The sequence below is a fragment of the Drosophila kikkawai genome, chromosome X (assembly GCF_030179895.1).
Source record: "Drosophila kikkawai strain 14028-0561.14 chromosome X, DkikHiC1v2, whole genome shotgun sequence".
NCBI lineage: Eukaryota > Metazoa > Arthropoda > Insecta > Diptera > Drosophilidae > Drosophila > Drosophila kikkawai.
In genome coordinates this window covers 17,933,205-17,945,168 of record NC_091733.1, presented here as the reverse complement: position 1 = coordinate 17,945,168, position 11,964 = coordinate 17,933,205, and the positions used below count along the sequence as shown (strand labels likewise).

At 39.8% G+C, this 11,964-nt stretch overlaps 1 protein-coding gene across 4 annotated transcripts; it reads right to left on the bottom strand.

The window, feature by feature from the left end:
* Positions 1–4,142: 4,142 nt before the first annotated feature.
* On the bottom strand, positions 4,143–8,627 carry Tob (Transducer of ERBB2). Of its 4 annotated transcripts, none has more exons than XM_070287811.1 (6): positions 8,438–8,627; positions 7,037–7,340; positions 6,406–6,720; positions 6,154–6,330; positions 5,528–6,006; positions 4,143–5,466 (listed from the first exon to the last, which is right to left on the bottom strand). In XM_070287811.1, the coding sequence occupies exons 3-6, from the start codon at positions 6,556–6,558 to the stop codon at positions 4,608–4,610; spliced, it is 1,668 nt and encodes a 555-aa protein (XP_070143912.1). In that variant the 5' UTR covers positions 6,559–6,720; positions 7,037–7,340; positions 8,438–8,627; the 3' UTR covers positions 4,143–4,607. The 4 variants fall into 4 exon arrangements, with proteins under 4 accessions (XP_070143912.1, XP_070143913.1, XP_017018186.1 ...); XM_070287812.1 differs by having other exon boundaries at positions 7,171–7,340; XM_017162697.3 differs by lacking the exons at positions 7,037–7,340; positions 8,438–8,627 and having other exon boundaries at positions 6,406–7,026.
* Positions 8,628–11,964: the final 3,337 nt, after the last annotated feature.

Below are 11,964 nucleotides of genomic sequence, written 5' to 3'. Positions count from 1 at the left end.
TTACCTAATGAAGTCATTAAAAATCATGCCCAGGGAAATTTTAAAAAAGTAGAGCAACCCTAACATATCCTATTTAATTTGTGTTGTGTGAGCAAATGTTAATTTAAAAATTCGTCTTGTGACCAGAAGATTGGGTCTGGCTACCTGAAGAACCATGGAATTCTTCGTGTTGCATCTGCCGCAGCTGTTACGATGGCTGAAGGCCTTCATTGCTTACAATGTATGTACATCATCATTATTGTGATCACTGATATGCATTAATTTAATTAATTTCCATTTCTGCTTTTGCTTTTGCTATCTGCTTTCTACTTTCTGCCTTTTGCTGCTTTGTTTTGTCAGTTAATGAACGCTATAGAGCAATCAGTACCATAACTTATCGAAGTTGAAGTTAAATAATATAATTATCGATACAATACAAAACCCGTACATTTACCCAGTTTAATATATATATATATATATATATATATTGAACTTGTTTTCCTATGTACATGCACCCAACAAAAGACACATACACACATAACTGTTTAGAACTCAAATCACAATACATTCCATGTCCATTGTTGGCGTCACTTAGGCATACCGATACGCATGAGAGGGTATCTATCTGGTATCGGTATATCAATATTGCCTTCTTACAATTCGATTCGATTCCGCGGAAAGAATATACAGTTATGATACGGAATAGAGCTATGATATATATGGGTATATATATTGAGCTTAATTTGTCGTAGATCGTAGATATTCGCCCAAGTTGCATTTGTCCCGGAAGAAACTATTTAACTATCCTCCGAGAGCAGCACACGAGTTCTGGTGGAGTTTTTTGTTTTGTTTTGTTTTGTTTTGTTTTGCTTTTTGATAATGCACATTTAGATTTTATGTTTGGAAAAAGCGTATCAATTGAACAAGTTTCCTAAAAATATATAAAAGTTACACATTCATAAATGAATTTGTCATCTCTAGCTACCTATCAAAATATCGGTATTTAAGGACCTTATAGACGACGACGACTAGTGGGTCATGTAGTTGAATTTAGTTTTTCATTTTTCGTTTTCCGTTTACATTGCATTGTGTGTGTGTGTGTGTGTGTGTGTGTGTGTGTGTGTGTGTGTACATAGATACATACATATATAGAAACATATCTGAGGTATAAAAAGCAGTTTAGTATTATTTCCCATTAATGGTTGTCTGGATCTTGTACCTAAAATACGCACGCTTAGTTAGTGAGTTTGTTTTCTAAATCGGATCTTGTCTTGAATCTTGTATCTAAATCTATCATTTATCATTTATCAATTATCGTTTATTGTTTATCATCTATCATTATCATTTATTTATCAATATCAGTGTGTATCAGAATGTGGGCTTGAGTGTGGCTTTTTACTTCCATATTGTAAAATATATGTTTTGTATATTTCTGTATCTACCATTAAAGGTTCCTATTGTTCTTAAGATCGGTCGGATACAATTTCATCGCGACCGCGTCTAAATGTAAGTTTGGTGGACATCGATGACAGGCGGATTCTTGATTCTTCTTTTCCCTAACTTCCCAACAATCGGTACTGTACATATTATCTATTATATGAATCTGTTGCTGTTTCCGTTTCCGTTTCTGTTTCTTTTTCTTTTTTCTTTTTTCTTTTTCTGTGCCTTACATTGGTATCACAATCACAATAGAAAAATTTTCTAAGCAAGCCATCGGGTATTCGCTCCGCTTCCGTCTACGATTCAGGTATATACTAGTATATATATAAATATATGTATATGTAGGTTGGTAGAGAGGATACATGCATTAGACTTGGGGGGGGGGGGTCTTATACTTGTGCCTTATTGCTCTGTCTTAATTTCTTTTCTAAACATTATACGATAAGTTTGCTGTTCGCTACCATTCAGATTCAGAGACATGCATACAAAAACCACATTGAGAGTTCGTTTGTTGAGCTGAAGCTGAGTTGAACCCATTGGAGACATTCATATGTGTATACGTGTTAACGGATATATACACATGTATACATATATATATATATCTAAATATATATATACATATTCACCATATATATAAAAGTACAAAATTTCTTATTCCTTGTTTGGTTTTTGCATTTGGTTTTGGTTTTGGTTTTGGTTAGTTATATATTCTCTAATATAATATCTAAAAAAAAGTGCCCGCATTCCATCGTGTCGCGTGTCATTTGTGTCGCATGTGTTCGGGGGCAAAGGCAATCTAATAATAAGATGCGGAACGCAGCCGTTTGCCTTGGGCGTAGCGCATCTTATTTCTTATATGGTCTTTGGTGGGGAAAGGGTGTATGTGTAGGTACTTATGCGCTACCATGATCTCAGAATACAAAAGCTAGCCACAATGCCCCAATTTGCCACTTGCCATTTAGCAATTAGCAAATTAGTAAATTAGCAAACTGGCAAATTGGCCATTTGCAAGCCCCTCGTGTCGGACAAAAGGAGATTGGATTTGAAAAAGGAAATAGCATTTCTTCTTTTTGTTGGCTTGACTTGAGTTGATCCGGACTCACAGTAGCTATATAGTTTAGAAGCTTCGTTAAGGTACTTAAATGTTTCATTAAATTTCCGTTTTCAGTGGTGAGTTTCAGATAAACACATCCCATGATGGATGTGTAGGTACATATTCGAATACATTTGTTCAAAATACTTAAAATCTCTTTCCACTCATCTGCTTTTCCTTTTGTTGTATTTGTTTGTTGTTTCTTGGCTCTAACAAAATGTAAAAAAAGACACCTGCATAATTACAAATGCTACTTAAGATACAAATATTCAATGTACATTTAGAAGGAATTCACTTGTCTTGCCAACTGTTCTGTGTGTTCCTTGTGTAGTCTTAGGTGTAGAGTTAATATATATAATATTAAACGATATTCTATGAAGGGTGTGCTCTTGCGTTTAAATTCGGGGATTGACCAGAAAAAATGTACATATGTGTATGCGTTATTTACATTAATTTGTTATGTTATTTTTTTTGGGGGGGAGGGGGAGGGGAACGAAGTTGGAACAAGTTAAATAAAAATGCTCTTTTGTTTGCTTGTTTTTCTCTCATTGTTTTTTGTTTTTACATTAAAGTAAACGTTCATACAGCACAAGGTATTTTCACGTAAGCCCATATAAAAAGTATAAAATTGTTTTTACTTTAGTTGATTTATAAAAATTACAAATGTTCATATAAAAATAGATATACATACATATAAAAAAAAAGTACGAAGTCAAATATATAGTAATACATACAATATAACACACAAAGAAAGTTTAGTTTTTTTTTATTCTTATGTTCTTGTTGTTGATTTCTTTTCTTGTTTTTTGTTTCTGTGGTTTTTTCTCCCTCTTCACTTTTCGTCATCCTTTTGAAGCTTGCATATCCCGGCCTCTTCTAGGGGTAAGCAAAAGAGCAAAAAGAAAAAAATGGAAGGGGAGGGGATCCGACGACGACTCATCCAGAATCTGGAACAATTTATAGATGTGGGATCACAGTCCGGGTATCATCCACAAAAACAAAATGCTAGCAAACCAATATGTGAATTGTATGCACTTGTGATGATATGGGGGTTCCCCTACAAATGGCATTGTCAGACACTTGGGTCAGCTGGATGTTCTCGGATGTTCTGGCGCTGAACAAGGGTATGCAAGTTGTTGTTGTCTTTTTCTGTTTTTCTTTTTCTTTTTGTTTTTTTTTACGTTTTTTTCTCTCTATATATTCAACAATGTTTTTTACTCTCTTAACTTTGTCTTGATATAAAAAATGATCTTAGAGTAAACGTTTACAAACTAATTAAAAACTTAATGTCGAAAGTTGATCCAAAGTTGGATTATTAATAATATTTATATGTGTATATATATGTATATATGCATAACAAGTAAAAACAATTAGTTGAGAAATTCTAGTTGACTTCTTTCTATATATATACATATATATATAAATATTATGATGTATATATAGAAAAATAATATTATGGTTTCATTTTGTGGTTGCTTATTGGTTTGTTGCCTTTTAATTAGCTTTTGCAATGCGTTTTTTTTTTGCTCTTGCTTTCCTACCACCTTGCCTTTGCTTGGTGTAATGATGATGTTGGCCTACGGCTATGTACATTTCCATATGTACATCCGGTGTGAAAAGAAACATCACCTTCAACTGTGCAGAATTTAATAACAAAATAAATATTGTCGCCGAGGACTGGCTGTGGGCCATCTCAGCACTGGACTGCCGAGTGTACTGGGTGTTGTTGGGTGTCGCAGTGGTACGTGTCTCTGGCCAGGTGTGAATGTGACATCGTATCGTTCTTCAAAGTATGACTTGTTTCAGTTGCGAACTATCCGTTTGTCTGTAGGTATATGTGTGATGTCCTACGACCAATCTCTGTGGGCCCTCCACTGGACTTGGACTCTCACTCCACCGCAAAGGTAACGAAAAACAAAAAAATCTCAAAACGCTGTAACAATTCAGGGCCCAAAACAATCTGTTCAAGTACTTGAGTAGCGAAGACGCTCAGTTCGGTTCGGCTGCTTCTGTTTGGGCTCTGTGGGATCCCCTCTGGTGTCTGTGGCTATCATGGTTGCGTGTTGTTGGAGCCTTCTCTTGTCTCCTGCTAACTCTAGTTGGCAACCAGCAGCTGCTGATAGGATGAGCTGGCGCCGTAGAAGGAGTTGATACCGTCTATCAGCTTGCCCGTGGAGGCTTCCTGAGCCTGCTGCTGCTGCTGTTGTTGCTGCTGCTGCTGCTGTTGCTGCTGCTGCTGCTGCTGTTGTTGCTGCTGCTGCTGTTGTTGCTGTTGCTGGTGTTGGCCACCAGTCGAGATTACGCTCATGGTAGGTGTGCCCACGGGCGAGGAGTCCGGCGAGGAGTCTCCTCCAATGGCCACGGCCACTGCAGCTGCAGCAGCTTCATCCAGGTTGACATTGACATTCACGCCACCCACCATGCCGCAGTCCATGTCCAGGCCGAAGCAGCTATCGCTGCTATTGGCCCGCTCCATGCCAGAGCCACCGCCGTTGGACAGATGCAGCTGGCAGAACGGCGGCATGTTGGGGTGGCCGTTAGGGAAGTAGCACGGCTCCAGGTAAGTACTGTAGTTGTTGTTAACCCCGCCGCCGCCACCAACGGAGCCTCCGGCGCTGCCAAACAGACCCAAAGTTGCGTCCGGATTGAAGTGTGAATCGAAGAGGCTGCGACTAAACTGCGGATACAGCCCGAGGGCCATGTTCGGGTAGTAGAAGGAGGAATCAGCACCGCCGCCGCCACCACCGCCTCCGGCGGATCCTGTGCACTGGCCACCGCCCAAATACAGGGGATTCGGCGAGAGGGAGCGGGCCGGCGACACGGCATCCAAGGTGCCGTAGCCGGAAACTGAGCCCGCGGACGAGATGACGCTATGGCCGTGGTGCAGCTGCTGTTGTATGGCCCGCTGTTTGATGTAGTTGGAGAACTCAGTGGGCGACATCCGGTAGGCACTGCTGGGGAAGCACAGAAACACACGTTACGGAAATATAGAAGCATATAGCTTTAAGAACCTACCTATTGGCGCGCTTGGAGCTGGTCTTCAGCTTGGTGCTGCCGAACTTGGTCTGCGCAAAGGTAGCCGTCGTGAAGGTCAGCGGCGCCTGGGCAGCGCGCTGTGTGAAGGCCGCAGCTGCAGTACTGGTCGCGGCAGTGGTGCCGGTACTGGGACCAGAGCCCGATACCGAGCACATGGTCGAACCGGAACCGGAACCGGTGCCGGAGCCAGAGCTGCAGCTGCCGGAGATCGTGGGATTGGGGCTACCCTTGTAGGTGGGCGAGCTGGAGGCAGCCGAGTGGGGCGAGGACCCCGTCTGGGGCAATGCCAAGGGAAGTGCCAGCGGCAGAGCCTTGGGGCTTAAGCTCAGATTGTTCATGGTTGTGTTGACCGCATCGATGGGCCTGAAGCACTGTGCCTCTGGATTGAAAGTCGAGGTGACCTCGCGGTCAGCCGAGTGGCTGTCCTCGTGGTTGTCATTGTTTTCCGTGTAGAGTATCTGAGGATAGGAAGAGGGGAAACCTTTCAGTTGTAAATACGTTATGGCAAGAAAAAGTTTAAAGTTTAAAATGAAATCTAGTGTTTACAAAAAAAAAAATGTAAGATGAAGGAACCTCGTGATCCAATCTACAAGGATATGGCTTACCTTTACAGCTCCCTTCTCGCCAATGCGAAATGAAACCTCCCCCGGATCCACCCAGACGGACAGCTCATTGGGCAAGTTCTCGAGGACATCGCTGATCGGTACACCGCTTTCTTGGGCAGCCCTTTCCAGCACCGAATCAATAGGATCGCCAGTCTTTAGGCAACGATAGGCAGAACCCTGCACAGGTGAAATCGGGGGGAAAATTAACGATTGTCCCTCCAATGTAAATTAATCAAAAAACCATGAACTCACCTTGAAGGGCACCTCTGGGTACCAGTGTCCCTGGAACTTGTCGCGCAACGCCTTCTCAAGCTCCTCGCCGAATATATTTACACGTCTGCGCGGCAGCTTGTTGTAGAGATAGGATATGACGAAGTTCAGAGCCACCTGAATTTCAATATGCATCTTGGCACCTCGTCGCTCTGCTCCTCGTTGCTCTGGCCTGCTAGGTGGTTCGGTCAAGGACTCCGGCCGTTGATCCCGGCTCTGGGTGCTGCCCCCGGATGGTGGTGTTGGTGGTGGTGGTTCTTTCAAGCTGATGCCCAGTGGTCGGCGTTTTCTTTTTTCCTGTGGATCATCCGCACATTGATAGAAATTTGGAATACTGACTTGTGATTTTTTTTTTTTTTTGTTTTTGTTTTTGTTGGGTTGAGCGTTTTTAGTTTGTTCAATATATATGTATGCCGGTTTCTATTATCCTTGCTCTTTGGATTGCTTATCTTCTAGTTGGTTGGCTGGTTGGCTATTTACTTATTTTTGGTGGGGAGGGCTTATTACTTTTTTTGGTTTTTCGCGTGTGTACAATAACTGTTTGGTGAATACTTCTCGACTAGAATTAGAATCGTGTTTGTTTGAAGTTTGAATGTTGGGATGTGTGCTTTACCTTCAGCTCCGGTTCAGATGTCGTTATAAGCGTAGTTGTCTAGATCCTAAATATGATTAATGTTGTATTTACAAAGCATATCCGAGTCTATATGTTTAGTCCCCGGCTACTACTTATTCGGCAATGGGCATTACCTATATAGAACGTTCTTTAGTTGCTATAATTAGTTGAATTTCTCTCCTTTTGCGGTTATATCTTTCGTTCTCGTTTCTCTTTGGTTTTGGCAATCCGAGTGCGTTTGGTTAGAACCATTAATTTCGTTTTCAAGGCCGTGCAACTATGTATATGAAATGTGTGTCGGCACCTGGAAAAATAAATAGAAAAATTCGTTAAATCTTGGTTTGAATTTCGTATTTTAGCGAATAAAATATATACACAGTACAAATATCCATCTGCCAGTTTATGTGAAAGAATAGATCTAAGAGAGAGCTAGAGTTACCAAACTTTGGTGATAACATTCATCTAAAGATTGTCTTAGAAATTTAGGCGCCCTCAAAAATCATAAATAACCCGTAATTTTATTTTTATTTAAATATGTGCAGTAAAGTGCAGGACCTTCGGTAAACGAGATTGAAGAATCACAGTTTTTTAAGGGTCTACTTGAGAGCCCTTTAAAGCACAATTAAATTGGGTTCAAGCACAGGTGAGGTAAAAACGATAATGGTTTATCATTTAAATTCAATGTTTATAGTTTAATCACAGATAAAAATATAAGATATTTCTTGGTTTCGAAAGAAAGCCCCCAATCAGTTAGAGATTAGTACTGTTATTGCGAACACAGCTGTGTATGTGCCTGCACTCCTCCTACGTCATTGAGCTGCAAGCCAGCTCCCCACTCTCTTGCATCCCCGCCACCCTATGGAATGTAGGTTAACCGTTAACCGTGCCACCAAAGAGAAAGAGATCTGCGAAGAGAGCCACCCAGCCGAAGTGCATTCGGGTGCGTAACTGGAGCACAGCCGAACGGATAAGCTGTTGACGAAGGCCAGTGAGAGTGTGAGCAAGTGAAAGCTCCATGTCTCCCACTCTCACCCATCCCCCCCTCCGCTCACGCACCCGAGTAGTGCGAGTAAAAATAAACAAGAGATAACAGGGAGAACGAGTGGCGGCGGCTGGCTCTCCGCTCTCCGCTCTTCGGCCTGCGCCGCGCGGGATGTGCGCACTGCGCAGTGACATATAAACGACCCCGAGGCCTCATCGCCGCCCACTCGCACTCTCATTTATGCTGCACGCTGCAGCTGTGTGAGTGCAGCGGGGTCATGTATGCTTGTATTGTGCCCCTACATACATACATACGCACGTAACCTTTTCGCCGTTTGTAAGCCGATTGAAGGCCACACATACACTGAAATGCGAGGCGCGAAGTCTTTGCTGGGTTTCCACAGGAGCTTACATACATACCAAATGTATATTTGTGTGTATATACAACGACCGATGGCTCACGACTCACGACTCGAGACTCACGACTTGGGTGAATTCACTCAGTTGGTCCACTTTAAATCGCTTCACGAACGGATGCAATAGCAGTAAAGTGTTTTTTCGACTATTTTTGTCTTTAAAGTTTTATAAAAATTATCCATACGTCATTTAAAATTTCAAAGTACTAGACATATTTCACATTCACGCTAGCTTTTTCATATCGATTCAGTTTCTAGATGTTTTATTACATTTATTTTAAATACAGAAGAAAGAAAAGAAGTAGCAGATATTTGTAGAGAGACAACACTGCGTATGAGTGATTGCCTTTAAGGAAGAGGTTTAAATTGCTCTTGAGCAAGTAAGAAATAAATCAAAGTGACAAGGAATGAGACAAAAAATAAAAACTTTTTTGTAATAAAATGATAATAAATTATTCATAAATAAATAAATATAAACTATTTCCCTAAGAAAAAGACTAGATTTGGCTATATAATTAAAATTTGATCAAATTGATACGTTGTTTACATTCTGGCAGGCAGAGAAATTTGCTAATCTACGGAATCAGGGATTTGGGCACCACTGTTTCAAAACAATGTCTGTGTGCATTGATTCTCATATCAGATATATAAAGAAGAGTGCCAGAATAATAAAATTATGCTATGTTAATTGAATAATTACACACAATTCAGAACAAAGAGCTTGAAATGTCCTTGACCTGAATCCGTTGGAGTCGAAATCAGATTTCCCTAATAATAATAATAGTGTATATCTTTATTTTATAATGTGTAAGGTTTTGAACACTTTTTAGTAAGTTCTCAAAATATTGAAGCAATATATTATATTGGATTTAATCCTTCTGTGAGAAAAGTAAAAACTTTAAAAGGTCAACAAATCATCCCAGCCAGAAACGTACTTAAATCAACAATTGACGTTAAGTAATTAAGTCAAGTATTGCGCTTGTTTTCACTATTACTATCTCGGCTGAGCAAATAATACTCAAAGTCTAGTTAAATCTAGTTTAAAATGCTGTATTTGTGCCCATTTCAGGTTAATATCAGTCTAATTTGGTTTACCCTTGATAAATCCTCATGGAACAACTACATATATGTAAATATGTATATATAACCTGAACTTTCATTATAACAAATAGCGTTATTTGATAATTTTTCTATTGTAACCCCCGGATAATCCTGATTCTTTAAGTTGCCTTTAGCTTAATTTAAGTTGTTTCTATTAATGATATGCCGATAATTATTTACCATTTGACTTTTAACCTATAGTGTTCCGCTGGCCTTGACATTAGATTTGCGTAGCTTTCGGAGCCGGCAAGCCAAGATCATCGGAAAAGTGAAAGAAAAGTGTGCAGCATATGTATGTAAATGCAGGGGGCCACATAAGCTTATACATACACACACAACATATATACATTTATATATATATATACATATATATGTACTATGTCGGATGATGTGCGTGTGCGCTGGCCATGTGAACTTGAAAAGCTCTATTTTCACTTTTATGTCGGTACATAAGACGCAGCCAAATTCGTCTTAAAGCGGGAATAGAGGCTGGAACGGGTGTGGAGGGGTCTCTAGGCCCGAAGAAGATTGGAGAGCACAGACCGGAGTTCGGCTTACAAATGTTTATTTATATTTTTGCACACACACACACTAACGTAACGTCGAACGTGCTCACGAATCCGCGTCATACCGTTTTAATCAACCTTTAAAACTGGTGGCCCAGATTTTATTGATTTTCGGTTGCAAGAGCGACCCACACAGATATATTAAAGAGTGCACCGCCGCTCATAGAAACACACAGAGAGAGAGTGCTGCCCAAGAGAGTGCCGTGCGCGTGAGAACCAGCTATCAGCTGGGAGAGCGTCCGTGGAAGATTTTGTTTTTATTGTTATTGTTATTTCTATGTTTACTTTCCACACCGTCATAAGTGCAGAGCATGCCTCCTCCAGTCACTCTATGTGCAACAGCAGGGTAAATACCCAAGTGTACAGAGTGAGTGTATGCTTGCTTTCGAGGGGCATGTATTTATAGGCCTTTGGACGGGGGCGAAAAGTCAACTGCTTGGAGGACTCGGTTCTCGCTCGCTTTGTAGCATACTTTTTGGGAGCGGGTTCCATGGCTGCCAAGCAAATGATTGTTAGCGCGCAAGAAATAATGACAACTGAGCTCAAAATAATAGTATTAGTGACAGCTTCGTTAAATACACTTAGTTTAATAATATCTCAACTCCCCCCCTTTCTTTAAATCTTGTAAACGATGTACAGAAATCTTCATGGAAACATCAAAATTCTTTCCGTGACTCTAATAAACTTTAAAAACAACAAATGACAGATTTTAAAGACGTACTCAGGCATGACTTCAATTTATATATAATATTTTACTTTAATATTTTAGATTTTACTTTAAAAACATTGTGGAATTGATAAGCTATCTCCTACGGTTTACGGGTTTAGTTCAATTATGTTTTTTAGGGCCGATTTACATTACACTATTATTATTTCTCAAACAAATGAAGTCCTTTCTAAGAGTATTTGGGTTTCTCTCCGTCAATGTGGGAATGTTAAAAATGTTTTTAGACTTAAGCTTATTTTTAAAAGCCTATGAAAGAAAAAGAAAAGGCATGCCAGCTATTTTAAGTGTCTGCACTTTTCGGCACAATTTGGGGCCTAACAGCATTTTACTTTTCTCTTTCGTGGAGCTAAATATCAGGGAAATTATCAAATTTTTACCCTTATTGTATGAGACTTTTTGTAACACATTTTACAGATATTCGGAGATATCGGACATAAAACAGACATGAGCCTAATGCATACAAAAGCGATATGTGCTAAACAGCGCACACTCTGATTTTCGATCAAAGCTGAAATCACTGTAAGACCACATATCGATGTGAAATAACATGATTCCCATGTTATCGTCCGTCCGAAGGTTTGTGTGTGACTTGTATTGTACATGTGCGGCCTTTATTGTTTATGGCACGTCGATTCGTTCGGCACAGTGCTTTTGTCTTCCAATTAGGAACATTTAATTCAATTAAGTTAAGCTGTCGATGTGCATGTCTCTCTAATGAGTAGGGCATTTGGAGTACGGCTACTTGCAGCCATCAATTTGCCCCGTTTTGTTTGAAGATAATTAAGCGGGTGAGCACGGCACAGGTTTTTGCGCAATGACACTGCGGCACATGGGGCGTATACGTTATTACGTATACGTTTAGGGGGAGTTCTTTATCTTTAGAACAATTTATTGTAATGAAATTATTGGAGCTTTGTTTATATCCAAATAAGGGTAATATTTATATAATGTATAAAGGAATATATATATAAATACACCGAAAAAAAAAATTAATTTAATTTAATTTTCTATTATATTAAAAATATTCAAATTAAAATGTTTATGACTTTGAGGATTGATATGATAAAAGTTAAAACAAAAGAGCTATATTAATTTTGTTTGTGCATAAATTCAAATGAGGATGCGCCCCCTTGCATA

What these genes read in the sequence shown, in the direction of transcription:
- Tob (XM_070287811.1), bottom strand. Translation starts at nt 6,558, where the DNA reads ATGCATATTGAAATTCAGGTGGCTCTGAACTTCGTCATATCCTATCTC. An exon ending in ACCCAGAGGTGCCCTTCAAG is followed by an intron (nt 6,331 to 6,405) that starts GTGAGTTCATGG and finishes TCACCTGTGCAG; the next exon opens with GGTTCTGCCTATCGTTGCCT. An exon ending in AGCTCCAAGCGCGCCAATAG is followed by an intron (nt 5,467 to 5,527) that starts GTAGGTTCTTAA and finishes GTGCTTCCCCAG; the next exon opens with CAGTGCCTACCGGATGTCGC.